Source organism: Chiloscyllium punctatum, chromosome 27 (assembly GCF_047496795.1).
Source record: "Chiloscyllium punctatum isolate Juve2018m chromosome 27, sChiPun1.3, whole genome shotgun sequence".
Lineage (NCBI taxonomy): Eukaryota > Metazoa > Chordata > Chondrichthyes > Orectolobiformes > Hemiscylliidae > Chiloscyllium > Chiloscyllium punctatum.
The window spans coordinates 3481365-3496707 of record NC_092765.1 but is presented as its reverse complement, the minus strand read 5'-3'; the positions used below and the strand labels follow the sequence as shown (position 1 = coordinate 3496707).

At 41.8% G+C, this 15343-nt stretch overlaps 1 protein-coding gene across 3 annotated transcripts in view; it reads left to right on the top strand.

The window, feature by feature from the left end:
- Positions 1–3478, top strand: part of myom3 (myomesin 3) — a 108606-nt gene extending 105128 nt beyond the window's left edge. For all 3 annotated transcript variants that reach the window (XM_072547942.1, XM_072547940.1, XM_072547941.1), the window contains exon 36: positions 927–3478. In XM_072547942.1, the coding sequence (XP_072404043.1) occupies positions 927–1169 (243 nt within the window). In that variant the 3' untranslated portion in view covers positions 1170–3478. The remainder of the gene's footprint in view (positions 1–926) is intronic.
- Positions 3479–15343: the final 11865 nt, after the last annotated feature.

The window sequence follows — 15343 nt, the reverse complement described above, 5'->3', positions numbered from 1 at the left end:
TGTGATACTGTGGAGTTTATCTATATGTGAAATCCTGCCTTAACAGTCCAATTTATTTAATGCAATTCGTGAAAGGGATAAAAGAATTTGTGAGGAAAGAGGGACTGTGAGGGAATCAAATAAACATAAAAAGGAATAATTAGAGGTAGAACCAAATAGTTATTAAAAAGGAGAAAGCAAAACATTATTACAACTATCAACATCCTTTCTCCCCCACCAGCACCACCTCCAAACACCCACCACCAATTATAGTATAAGTGCTGACCTTCTGCAGACATCACATCAGTTCTGATGAATCGTCATCTTGACTCAAAACTTGCTCTCTCTCCATGGACGCTGCCTGACCCACTGTGATCTCCAGCATTAGTTGTTTTCAGTGCAACTGTTTTGAGGGCAATCTCCAAATTTCAGTTTCTTTAATATTCCAGTGGAAACCTTTAGTCCTGGGGTGGCACAATGGCTCAATGGCACAGTGCCAGAAACCTGGGTTCAAATCCCTCACCAGGCATCTGTCTGTGTGGAGTTTGCACATCCTCCCTGTGTCTGTGTGGGTTTCCTCCAGGTGCTCTGGTTTCCTCCCACAATCCAAAGATATGCAGGTTAGGTGAATTGCCCATGCTAAATTGCCCATAGTGTTAAGTGCATTAGTCAGGGGTGAATGTAGGGGAATGGGTCTGGGTGGGTTACTCTTTGGAGGGTTGGTGTGGACTTGTTGGGCCGAAGGGCCTGTTTCCATACTGTAGGGGAATCTAATCTAATATCCTTCACAGATATTAGATACAGCAACAATGGTGGTGTGACAAATTATTTAAAGAGAATGTTGACTAGATTCATGCTAAAATCTTTTTTGCTGTGAAATAATATACAGCTGAATTATGCTACAGTAACCAAAAAGTAAAATTAAAAGATTTTATTGTTTTGAACAGGCTCTGTGTTTGTCCTGCACCATTTCGGGAGATCCCATTCCAGAGGTATTCTGGATGAAAAATGATCGTGCAATCACTTCTGGAGAGCACTATCAGGTGGCTGTTGACAAGATGACTGTTAACTTCACCATCCAACAAGTCACCTCTGAAGACTCTGGAAAGTACAGCATATTTGTAAAGAACAAATATGGTTCTGAGACAGCTACTGTAACAGTAGGTGTCTATAAACATGGGGAAGAGTGAGTAATTTTGAAATGAAATCTCTAGTTCAGGATTTAGAATAGTCGAGCATTTAAGATAAAAGGCTCACTGGCAAAAAAACATTTTTGTGAAATATTGAATTCCAGAATGTTATAGTTTGTGGTGTTTTTAGTGCTTTGGTTCTGAAAGTAACATGGAAATTTACAGCTAGGTATCGAGTGAGCGAGAAATCATTTTGATGAAATGATGGAGATCAGTATCTCTCAAAGTGACAGAGAGGGACAGCATTTCAGAAAATCTAGGAAATTGGGAGCAAAGACAGAGCCTGGGGAAGATAAATTTTGGGATTAAAGAAATTCTTCAGCATCAATGAAACTAAGTTCGAAAGAAAATTGGATGCACTTCAGAAAAGAGAAGAAACTGAGATTTGATGAGAATGCAACAACTGGGCTTCGATGGGAAATGTGTCAAAGGCTCTTTCTCGATGCTAACAACTTCTACAATCCTAGCTACCTTCTCATTTTCCAAATTGTGGGAGTTGGATTTTCATTTTAACAATCTCAGCATTAAAAAATATTCGTCCATGAAGCAAAAGAGAAAATCTGATGAAAAGGATCATGTGCTCTTTAAGAACCTGTCCTAGATTCACCTGCACCTGTTCCTGTGAAAGTGGTGATGATGGAGAGGAATAGGGTGAGGGTTAGGATTAGAGTTGGGTTTAAGATTAGAATCAGGGGTAGGGTTAGGGTTAAGATCAGGTTTGCAGTTAGAGTTAAGAGCAGCATAGATGTGTGTTGCTAAACCCAAGAACTGAAATTGGCCACAGTCTTTGCTGTCAGTTGTAGCTCAGGAATCCTGAGTGGGAGTGCAGGGATTTTGAAAGGACATCATGAATTTTTCTCAAGTGTGTTGAATGCTTACCAATAACTTACTTTCCAAACTGTGATTCACTGCTTTTAATAAACCGATCACTTCCACTGTACAAATTTATGGCACATGTAGGAAATTTGTCCTGATCAAATATGCTCCATGCATTCAAAAGCTCTCAAATATTGGCATAGTGGATTAGACTCAGACCTTTCTCTTTAGGATCTAGATTAACATCCAGCCCAGATTAGTAGGATGACAATACACTTTACTGATTGTTTGAATCCTACAATAAGTATGTTTGAATGCTATCATTCCAATTCAAGTGTAAAAACAAATTACTGCAGAGGCTGGAAATCAAATAAAAACTGAAGGGGCTGCTTTCAAAAGCTCAGCCACTCAGGTAGCTTCTGTAGAGAGAGAAAAACAGAACGTTGTAAGTTCAATGAGACTCTTTCAAAGAAGAGTCCTTTTCTGCTTCTGCCACCATCGATGTTGCCAGAGCTGCTGTTTATGTTTACTTGGGTTTTTTTGTCTGCTTGGGTATGGCCCCATATTATCCATTTCCAGCTAACACTGATTTAGAGAATGGAAAAAAAATTGCACTAATTTAGTGTGGCGTGTTCCATGGGGCTGGAGTTTGCTTTTAGAGTCATGGAGTCATAGAGATGTACAGCACAGAAACAGTATGCTGTTATGACAGGTTCAGGGAAACTAGTCTGCAGCAAAGCCCGCAATATCTAATCTGGGATTGTCAAGTACTGAATGTAGGTGTCTGAAACAGTCAGTGTTCCATTCTCCAAGATTAACATTTTTACATCTTTCTGAGGACAACCCACGCTTAACATATTAGAAATTTTCAAATTGCAATCCAGCTTAAATATCCATGGTGTTGTGCCAAATGAGTACTGAATAAAATTTGTTTCCCTACCTCAGAGGTTGAAGGTAGTGATAGCACTCAACTGTGAACAGACTTTAAACTGAGCAGCTTTACCTCAGCAATTCTGGATAAGTAGGCAAAAGTGAAGACTGCAGATGCTGGAAACCAGAGTTTAAATTAGAGTGGTGCTGGAAAAGCACAGCAGGTCAGCAGCATCTGAGGAGCAGGAAAATTGACGTTTTGGGCTAAAGCCATTCCTGATGAAGGGTTTTTGTCCGAAACGTCAATTTTCCTGCTCCTCAGATGCTGCCTGACCTGCTGTGCTTTTCCAGCACCACTCTAATTTAAATTCTGGACAAGTATCCAACGAGAGCTCTCTAGAAATGGCCAAATGTTTGTGGGGCAAGTTTGATATGGATGTTGTACAATTACAGAGATAATCAAACAGTGGCTTTCACCATCATTACAGCAGCTCCTACTTCTGCCACTAACTTCTGTTTACACATGAGCATCATACAATTAAATTAAAACAATTTAATTTGTTATTATTTGAACAGGGTTGTTGCTGATTTGTTATGCATCGCAGTAATAAAGCTGGAAATGATTTCTGTTCCATCATTAATTATTGAGAATATTAATCTGTTTTAGTAAACACCCTTCCTGTGGCATGTTTACAGAATGTTTTTTTTGTGTGACACGGATGACCAATGATTAAAAGACATTTACCAGAGATTTTCTCTCATTGGGTATTGTTAGAGAGAGCCACCACATTACTGCCTCAACCACATTGCTGTAGGTCTGGAGTCACATGTTGTTCAGACCAGGTAAGGATGGTGGATTTCCTTCACTACAGGGGTATTAGTGAACCATATGAGTTATAGAGTCATTGAGTCTTAGAGATGTACAGCTCCTTCAGAACCTTCAGTCCAACATATCCAAGCCAACCAGATATTCTAAACTAATTGAGTCCCATTTGCCAGCACTTGGCCCATTTCCTTCTAAACCCTTCCTTTTCACATTCTTCCAACAATTGGCAAAGATTATTATTGGACTCCATATTCCATATTTCTTTTTTCATTAAATTCAAATTCCACCAATTGCCATGGCAGGATTCAAACCCAGATTGCTTGCACAGTACCTGGAACACTGGATTAATCATCCAGTGCTCTTACCAATAGGCCATGCCCTCCTGTAATAGTCGTGAGTGATTGTGAGGGGACTGGAGTTAGTTGCAGAGGGAATTGGAGAACAGTGCTTTATTCCAAAGATGATCAAAAGAGAGGACAAACCCACCATCAGACCAAGGGGCAACATTGTTCCTGACCCATCAGCAGTTCCAATATGTTGTGAAACCTACCTTGGTTCCTCCCAGCCCATCAGATTCCAAACAGTGCCCAACTCTCCCAGACTTAGCATTTTGGTCTGGATTTTGCTGGAAATCAGTTAAGTGTCATTTCTTGAAGAGATTCATACACTCTTTCTCTCCATGAACCCTGGCAAGTGATCCCCCACTCTCTTCCCAAGCCAATTTATTAGCTCTGCACCACCCCACTGTAGCACCTGGTTCATCATCTTCACTCATTCACCACAGGCAGAAACATTGTTCACTGCTGAGATCTCCCGGTATTCCTGGCACCATCTCTAAAGTCCAACTGGGCACCTGGTCAAGTCTTGGCCATCCACAGCTGCCCCTACGCAATCCCTGTCAATTGCACCAGCTGTGTTGGGCAGAGGGGAGTTGGCACTCACTCTGCGGATGGGCACCTGGGCTTCCTGGTGGATGGGGGTGTATGTGCTGTCACTACCTATGGAGTGTACCATGAGCTGATGGTGATTGATGGAGATCCAGAAGGGCAAGAGGTGAACTGGAGTCTCCAGCAACACACTTGGACTTTTATGTCGGGAATTGTCTCTGTCTGAATTCTATCTGGGGGAGGGGGAGGAGGAAACTTTTCATTTTCTTTATTCATGCAAAGGATGATGGTGTCACTGATTAAGCCAGCATTTATTACCCATCCCTAATTGCCCAGAGGGCAATTAAGAGTCAACCACATTGCTGTGAATCTGAAGTCACATATAGGCTAAACCAGGTAAGGATGGCAGTTTCCTTCCCTAAACAACATGAGTGAACCAGATGAGTTTTTCCAACAATCAACAAGGGATTCATGGCAATCATTACATTCTTAATTACAGATATTTATTGAATTCAAATTCCACTATCTGCTGTGGTGGGATTCAAACCCAGGTCCCCAGAATGCAATCTGGGTCTCTGGATTAATAGTGCAGTGATAATGCCACCAGGCTATTGCCTTCCCTGTATAAAACAGTATCTTGAATTGTAATGAGATGTTAATGTATGTAAATAGTCCTCTCGCCAGTTCCCAATGAGACTGCAGTTAAGAAAGCATACCAAAAAAACGACAAATAAGAAATGAACAGTACAGTCAGAGGTTCTGTTCACTGAGAGCTGCCTCTGAGGGAGCCTAGGGGGAAAAGCACACCAATACCTCTGCTTCTTCAGGAGATTAAGGACGTTCAGTATGTCCAATCTTTATAGATGCCCCACAGGAAGCATCACAGCTTGGTACAGCAACTGCTCAGCCCAAGACTGCAAGAAATTATAGAGAGTCATGAACACAGCCCAGTCCATCACACAAACCAGCTTTCCATCCATTGACTCTTGGCCATTAAGGCGCTTTATCTAAGTGATTGTAGTATTTGTAACAAAACAGATGAATTAACAACATAAATCATAAAGAATGATTATAATGTGGTAGGCATCACCAAGACATGGTTGCAGGGGGTTCAGGACTGACAGTTAAACATCCAAGGATTTACAACTTATCGAAAAGACAGGGAGGTGGGCAGAGGGGGTAGGGTTGCCTTGTTAGTTAAGAACAAAATTAAATCTATGGAACTGAATGACATTGGGTCGGATGATGTGGAGTTTGTGTGGGTGGAGTTGAGGAACCACAAAGGCAAAAAAATCCATAATGGGAGTTATGTACAGACCTCCCAGCAGTGGTCAGGACCAGGGGCGCAAGATGTACCGGGAAATAGATAGGCCATGTTGGAAAGGCAAGGTCATGGTGATCATGGGGGACTTCAATATGCAGGTGGACTGGGTGACTTATGTTGCCGGTGGATCCAAAAGAAGGGAATTCATGGAATGCTTACAGGATGGCTTTTTGGAACAGCTTGTGATGGAGCCCACAGGGGAGCAGGCTATTCTGGACTTAGTGCTATGTAATGAGCCAGACTTTATAAAAGATCTTAAAGTAAGGGAACACTTAGGAAGCTGCGATCATAATATGGTAGAGTTCAGTCTACAGTTTGAAAGAGAGAAGGCAAAATCGGATGTAATGGTGTTACAGTTAAATAAAGGTAATTACAGGGACATGAGAGAGGAACTGATGAAAATCGACTGGAAGCAGAGCCTAGTGGGGAAAACAGTAGAGCAACAATGGCAGGAGTTTCTGGGTATAATTGAGGACACAGTACAGAGGTTCATCCCAAAGAAAAGAAAGATTATCCAGGGTGGGGGTTGGGGTGGGAATTAGACAACCATGACTGAGAAAGGAAGTCAGGAAATGTATCAAAGGAAAAGAGAGAGCCTATAAAGTGGCCAAGAACACTGGGAAATCAGAAGATTGGGAAGACTACAAAAACAAACAGAGGATAACAAAGAGAGAAATACGGAAGGAGAGGATCAAATATGAAGGTAGGCTAGCCAGTAATATTAAAAATAACAGTAAAAGTTTCTTTCAATACATAAGAAACAAATGAGAGGCAAAAATAGAAATTGAGCCGCTCCAAATTGGTGCAGGAAGGCTATTGCTGGGAGATAAGAAAATAGCTGAAGAAGTTAATAAATACTTTGTGTTAGTCTTCACAGTGGAAGACGTGAGTAATATCCCAACAATTAAGGAGAGTTAGAGTTGCATTTGATAGTCATTACAAAAGAGAAAGTTCTAGAAAAGCTGAAAGGTCTAAAAATTGATAAATCTCCTGCCTCCGATGGGCTACATCCTAGAGTTCTGAGGAAAGTGGCTGAGGAAATAGTGGAGACGTTGGTTGTAATCTTTCAAAAGTCACTGGAGTCAGGGAAAGTCCATTTGATTGGAAAATTGCTGTTGTAACCCCCTTGTTCAAGAAAGGATCAAGACAAAAGATGGAAAATTATAGGCCGATGAGCCTAACCTCGGTTGTAGGTAAGATTCTAGAACCCATCATTAAGGATGAGATTTTTAAATTCTTAGAAGTGCAGGGTCAGATTAGAACAAGTCAGCATGGTTTTAGTAAGAGGAGGTCGTGCCTGACAAACCTATTAGAATTCTTTGAAGAGGTAATAAGTAGGTTAGACCAGGGAAACCCAGTAGATGTTATCTATCTAGACTCCCAAAAGGCCTTTGATAAGGTGCCTCACGAGAGGCTGCTGAGTAAGGTGAGGGCCCATGGTGTTCGAGGTGAGCTAGTGGCATGGATTGGGGATTGGCTGTCTGACAGAAGGCAGAGAGTTGGGATAAAAGGTTCTTTTTCAAAATGGCAGCTAATGACAAGTGGTGTCCCACAGTGGGGTTCGGTGTTGGGGCCACAGCTGTTCACTTTATGTATTAATGATCTGGATGAAGGGACTGGGGGCATTCTGGTGAAGTTTGCCGATGATACCAAGTTAGGTGGGCAAGCAGGTAGTTCTGAGGAGGTGGGGAGGCTGCAGAAAGATTTAGACAGTTTAGGAGAGTGGTCCAGGAAATGGCTGATGAAATTCAATGCGAGCAAGTGCGAGGTCTTGCACTTTGGAAAAAAGAATACAGGTATGGACTACTTTTTAAACGGTAAGAAAATTCCTCAAGCCAAAGTACAAAGGGATCTGGGAGTGATAGTACAGGATTCTCTAAAGATTGACTTGCAAGTTGAGTTCGTGGTTAAGAAAACAAATGTAATGTTGTCATTTATCGCAAGAGGGTTGGAATGTAAAAGCAGCAATGTGCTACTGAGACTTATAAAGCTCTGGTTAGGCCCCATTTAGAATACTGTGTCCAATTCTGGGCCCCACACCTCAGGAAGGACATACTGGCACTGGAGCGTGTCCAGTGGATATTCACACGGATGATCCCTGGAATGGTAGGCCTAACATATGATGAACGGCTGAAGATCATAGGATTGTATTCATTAGAGATTAGGAGGTTAAAGGGAGATCTAATAGAAACTTAAAAGATAATGCATGGGTTAGAAAGGGTGGACGCTGGGAAGTTGTTTCCATTAGGTGGGGAGATTAGGACCCCTGGGTACAGCCTTAGAATTAGAGGGGGTCAGTTTGGAATGGAAATGAGGAGACATTTCTTCAGCCAGAGAGTGGTGGGCCTGTGGAATTCATTACCACAGAGCGCAGTGGAGGCCGGGACGCTAAATGTCTTCTAGGCAGAGATTGATAGATTCTTAATGTCACAATGAATTAGGGGATAAGAGGAGAGTGCGGGTAAGTGGCATAGAAATGCACATCAGCCATGATTGAATGGCGGAGTGGACTCGATAGGCCAAATGGCCTTGTTTCCACTCCTATGTCTTATGGTCTTATGGACTCCATTGATACTTCCCACTGCCTCAGGAAAGCAGCCAATATAATCAAAGACCCCTCCCACCCTGGGTATACACTTTTCCACCTCTTCCATTGGGCAGAAGATACAAAAGTTTGAAAACATGTCCCAACAGATTCAAGGACAGCTTCTTCCCTGCTGTTACCAGAATTATGAACGGACATCTTGTATAGTAGAGTTGATTTTTCTCTGCACCCTCTCTGTAGCTGTAACATTATACAGAGGAACCTCAACTATCGAAAGGACATGGGCAGGGAGTATTTTGTTCTGTTAATCGAATTCTGGATAATCGAATGCCGGATTACATAGTTTAGCCAAGCATCATGACCTTGCCATCTTGCCAGATATTCCGATAGTCGGATAACCAAATGCCGGATAATCGAGGTTCCACTATATTCTGCATTCTGTTACATTACCCTGATGTACTTATGTAAGGTATGATTAGTCTTAAATCACATACCATTCTCACTGGCAATCGAGTCACTCTCACTTCAGCCATAACTGTCGATAAACCCACAAGGACTAAATTTTTAAAAACACATTAGTCACATGGTTTGTTAAACAATGCCAGAGGTACGTTCAGATTCACTTTTTGTACCTATTATTTTAACAGCATGCTCTAGAATCTTCACTGAATCCACACTGTAGAATATTTGAGTAAAACACTACAATTCCCTTATAGGGATCCCATTTATTTAGTTTCTTGTTAAATATTACACATTTCATAAATCTGCAACAGAATTGAACACTACTCTGATTGATATTGGCTGACAAGCCAAACCTTTCAGAAATCAAACTGGTAAATTTCCCCCGGCACATTACCAAACCTTTCATCCAATGGTCCTGGACTGTGAGAGTTTAAATCCTGTAATGTTTTGAAAAGCTCTTCACCAGAGCATTTTCTAAAAGTCAGTGTTGTGTAGCTAAATTTGGGAGATTTAAAACACACAAAAGGTGTTTTGTTGAGGAGCAAATGTGATCAAAAATTTCCAAGCTTGAATGAAACAAAACTACAATGTGAACAGCTGGGTGTAGCATTTAACAAAAACATTTTATTGCATGACAGGGCTAATCCTGATTTGATAATTCACAAGGAAAGTGGCAGATGGAGTTCAACTCTGATAAATGTGAGGTAATGCATTTATGGAGATCAAACAGTAAAAGGGAATATATAGTAAACGGGAATAAACTGAGCGGGAATGATGAAGTGAGAGATCTTAGTATACAAGTGCACAGGCCCCTAAATGTAGCAATATGGGCAGACACGGTTATAAAGAAGGCAAATGGAATATTCTCCTTCATTGGCAGAGGTACGAAATATAAAAGTAGGGATATAATGATGAACACACTGTGTAACACATGGTGAGGCTATAACTGGTGTAGTGTTCTGGTCACCACATTCCAGGATGGATGGAAATATTCTGGAGAGAGGGCGGAGAAGATATGCTGGAATGTTGTCAGGGCTGGAGAATTGTAGCTACAAGGAGAGATTGGAGAGGTGGGGGTTGTTTATCTTGGAACAGAGAAGGCAGAGGATGACATGATTGAAGTATACAAAATGGTGTGGGGTAGAGAGAGAGTAGACAGGAGGAACCAGTTTCCCTTCACAGAGAATTCAAAACCCAGGAGTCATAGATTCACGCAAAGTGGCAGAAGGATTAGAGGGATATGAGGGAATCCTTTTTTTTTACGCAGACGACGGTGAGAGTCTGGAAATCGCTGCCTGAGTTGGTGGAGGCAGAAACCCTAAAGGCTTTCAAAACGTACCTGGTGCTAGACCTTAAGAGATTTAAGCTGTAGGGCAATGGACCGTGTGCAGGTGGATGGGATTAGAAAGGGCATCTGAGTGTCTTTGGGTTGGCATGGATAAGATGGCTGAATGGCCCCCTTTCATGCTGTCTCATTTCTATGGTTCTATTTATTATCTATTTCTATGCAACTGGGTTGTCACTTCAGTTCAGAGGGCAGTTAAGATTAAATAACATTGCTATGTAGGTCAGAATGGATATTGATGGTGGATTTCTTTCCCTGAGGGATATCAATGTACCAGGTGGGTTTTTATGATAAACTGGGCACCCTTATATTTTTCAATTGGAAATGAAATGTTGGTGTAAGCCAGGGTTTATTCCCATCCCTAACTGCTGCAAGATGGCTAATATTAATCCTTTTGTATTCCAGATCTGTTAAACTAAATTGAATTCCACTAATTCCAGGAGCAGCAATTACTGTTTTATATGCTGTTGCATTGTTTTGGAACTTGGGGAAAAATATCAAAACCACAGCAGTTTTAAAAGGGAGAAGAACAAACAAAGGAAGCACATGGTGAGGTCAGTGCAGGAGAGAGAGAGAGAGAAAGAAAGAAACTGACACTGCCTTTGCTGTTTGAATTCAAGTATCATTGGACATCGGAGTGCATCTGGGAAAATTAACAAACAGTGAAATTCACAACTAATCTTGGAGGAACTGTTGGGTAAAGTTCACAGCACAGAATCAGATAAGTGTATTGCTGTTTTAAGTGTGACCTACAGAAAGTCTGCATAGTGAGTAGAGTGGGTTCTTTCTTGATTATATGTTTTTGGAGATATGCATCTTGATTAAATTTAAAATATAAACCATAACTATTAATTTAACCTGGGGCAGTTTTTGTAGAGGAATAGGACGGTGTTATTTTCTGGGTCTATATATTATGAAGAAGCAAAAATGGCCTTTAGTAGAATGATATATGCTTCTTGTCAGGTGTGGGAGTTTACAGAGAGTTTAAGGGTTACTGCAGATTATATCTGCAATAAATGCAGTTGTTTGCAAATCTTATCAGATTGAATGGATTGGTTGGAGAGACAGTTAGAAGCAATGAGGAATTTGCAATAGCAATAGTATGTGATGGAGGGAAGTTATAGGAAGGGGGGAAAGGCTCAGATACAGTCACATAGATGGGTTAACTTCAGGAAAGGTAAAAGTGGTAGGCAGCTAGTGGAGGAGTCTTTTGTGGCTATACCCATTTCAAACAAGTATGCTGTTTTGGAAAATGTAGGAGGGGATGGATTCTCAGGGGAACATAGCACAAACAGCCAAGTTTCTGGCATTGAGACTGGCTCTAATGCAATGAGGGGTACGTTGGCTTCCAAGAGATCAATTGTGTTAGGGGATTCTCTAGTCTGAGGTATAGACAGACATTTCTGTGGCCAGCAGCGAAAAATCAGAATGGTGTGTTGCTTCCCTGGTGCCAGGATCAAGGATGTCTCAGAGAGGGTACAGAATGTTCTCACAGGGGAGAGTGGCCAGCAAGAGGTCATTGTCCACATTGGAACCAACGACATAGGAAGGGAAAAGGTTGAGAGTCTGAAGGGAGATTACAGAGAGTTAGGCAGGAATTTAAAGAGGAGGTCCTTGAGAGTAGTGATGTCTGAATTACTCCCAGTGCTACGAGCTAGTGAGGGCAGGAATAGGAGGATAGAGCAGATGAATGCATGGCTGAGGAGTTGGTGTATGGGAGAAGGATTCACATTTTTAGATCATTGGAATCTCTTTTGGGGCAGAAGTAACCTGTGCAAGAAGGACAGATTGGAAGGGGACTAATATACTGGCAGGGAAATTCACTAGAGCGACTCGGGAGGATTTAAACTTGCAAGGTAGGGGTGTGGGACCCAGGGAGATAGTGAGGAAAGAGATCGATCTGAGACGGGTACAGCTGAGAACAGAAGTGAGTCAAACAGTCAGGGCAGGCAGGGACAAGGTAGGACTAATAAATTAAACTGCATTTATTTCAATGAAAGGGGCCTAACAGGGAAAGCAGATGAACTCAGGGCATGGTTAGGAACATGGGATTGGGATATCATAGCAATTACAGAAACGTGGCTCAGGGAATGGCATGACTTGCAGCTTAATGTTCCAGGATACAAATGCTACAGGAAGGATAGAAAGGGAGGCAAGAGAGGAGGGGGAGTGGCATTTTTGATCAGGGATAGCATTACAGCTGTGCTGAGGGAGGATATTCCCGGAAATACATCCAAGGAAGTTATTTGGGTGGAGCTGCGAAATAAGAAAGGGATGATCACCTTATTGAGATTGTATTATAGACCCCCCAATAGTCAGAGGGAAATTGAGAAACAAAGTTGTAAGGAGGTCTCAGCTATCTGTAAGAATAATAGGGTGGTTATGGTCGGCGATTTTAATTTTCCAAACATCGACTGGGACTGCCATAGTGTTAAGGGTATAGATGGAGAAGAATTTGTTAAGTGTGTACAAGAAAATTTTCTGATTCAGTATGTGGATGTACCTACTGGAGAAGGTGCAAAACTTGGCCTACTCTTGGGAAATAAGGCAGGGCAGGTGACTGAGGTGTCAGTGGGGGAGCACTTTGGGGCCAGCGACCATAATTCTATTAGATGTTGTGAGTGTTGTTTTTCAGACTGGAGGCCTGTGACCAGTGGAGTGCCACAAGGATCGGTGCTGGGTCCTCTACTTTTTGTCATTTACATAAATGATTTAGATGCGAGCATAAGAGGTACAGTTAGTAAGTTTGCAGATGACACCGAAACTGGAGGTGTAGTAGACAGCGAAGAGGGTTACCTCAGATTACAACAGGATCTTGACCAGATGGACAAAGGGCAGAGAAGTGACAGATGGAGTTTAATTCAGATAAATGTGAGGTGCTGCATTTTGGGAGAGCAAATCTCAGCAGAAAGTATACACTTAATGGTAAGGTCCTAGGGAATGTTGCTGAACAAAGAGACCTTGGAGTGCAGGTTCATAGCTCCTTGAAAGTGAAGTCACACATAGATAGGATAGTGAAGATGGTATTTGGTATGCTTTCCTTTATTGGTCAGAGTATTGAGTACAGGAGTTGGGAGGTCATGTTGCGGCTGTACAGGACATTGGTTCGGCCACTGTTGGAATGTTGCATGCAATTCTGGTCTCCTTCCTATCGGAAAGATGTTGTGAAATTTGTAAGGGTTTAGAAAAGATTTACAAGGATGTTGCCAGGGTTGGAGGATTTGAGCTATTGGGAGAGGCTGAACGGGCTAGGGCTGTTTTCCCTGGAGCGTTGGAGGCTGAGGGGTGACCTTATAGAGGTTTACAAAATCATGACGGGCACGGATAGGGTAAATAGACAAAGTCTTTTCCCTGGGGTCAGGGAGTCCAGAGCTTGTAGGGCATAGGTTTAGGGTGAGAGGGGAAAGATAGAAAAGAGACCTAAGGGGCAACTTCTTCACACAGAGGGTGGTGCATGTATGGAATGAGCTGCCAGAGGAAGTGGTGGAGGCTGGTATAATTACAACATTTAAGAGGCATTTGGATGGATATATGAATAGGAAGGGTTAGGGGGGAAATGGGCTGGGTGCTGGGCAGTGGGACTAGATTGGGTTAGGATATTAAGTCGGCATGGATGGGTTGGACCGAAGGGTCTGTTTCCATGCTGTATATCTCTATGACTCTATAATTACCATAGTGGGTTTCAAATTTGTATGTTGTGAATTACCAGTCCCATAGAGTGCTTACACTACAACATAATTCCCTAAAAGTGAGTGTGAAAACCTCTAGTTTTATGCCAATGTAATTTAAGGCAGTAAACGGGGGAGGGAAAGGGGATTTGACTCAGAATGGGTGGATAACAATGGGTGTTCATCGAGAATCTGTTTATTTTAACCTCACTGTATTAATTTGTTTGAGTGCTGACTCCTTATGTTGATGTCACTTCTGGACAACTAGAAGAACAAGATGAAGTAAAAACAGAGGAAACCAAATGAAGAAAAAGTCAAAGTGAAAATGTGGCAATATTTCTCTCTCAGCTCTTTTTCAATAGGTCCCACCATGCAGCATCTGACTCTATGTTCAGGGTTGGAACGTTACCTCATTTCTGTCAACATTTTGTACTTAACCACTAGGATTTTGACTCATAAGGTTATTTGCCCAGAATACAGGTTAGATTGAGTAAATAGAGACCTTCATTACATATGTTTTATTTAAACTTGGCTTCATATCAGGTAAAAGACCTTTTATTTCAGTTTCCGAGGGAAATACAAAGTATTAACTTCAATGATACAGAATTTAATTGATTAAGTCCCAGTGTCAGCACAATCCATTAAAATTTAAATAGTCTTTTGGCATATTATGTTTGCAGCTGATGGTAAAACTGGTTAAGTCAGATCTCAGAATGAAACCTGGATTGATAGATTTGTTAAAAATTTGAGTTAGCATGTTGATTGTTTAAGGGTGGCACAGTGACTCAGTGGTTAACACTGCTGCCTCACCGCTCCAGGGTGCCAGGTTTGATTCTGGCCTCGGGCGACTGTCTGTGTAGAGTTTGCACATTCTCCCCGTGTCTGCATGGGTTTCCTCCGAGTGCTCTGGTTTCCTCCCACAGTTCAAAGATGTGCGGGTTAGCTGAATTGGCCATGCTAAATTTCCCATAGTGTTAGGTGCATTAGTCAGGGGTAAATGTCAGTTCAGGTAATGGGTCTGGGTGGGTTACTTTTTGGAGGGTCGGTGTGGACTTCTTGGGCCGAAGGGCCTGTTTCCACACTGTAAGGAATCTAATCTATAATCAACTTGCTGAAACGTAGTCACACAAGGTTGCAGCATTCCTTTACCAACAGAATAGAAGGTTATTACACAAATGGTGAGAGCAAACAAATGAATCCATGCTATTCAGATATAAACCATCTTACAGCACACAACAAAGCATAGTTTCATCCTTTTTCTTAACACTATCTGCTGTTAACCAAATTCAAAAAAGAGAAACTGTCCCGCTAAATCAAATCAGAAGTTCAACTCAATTAATTTTTGATAGTTTCTACATGTGAATTTTGAAATCTCCTACATAGAGTCCTGGAGATGTACAGTACGGAAACAGACGCTTCGGTCCAACTCGT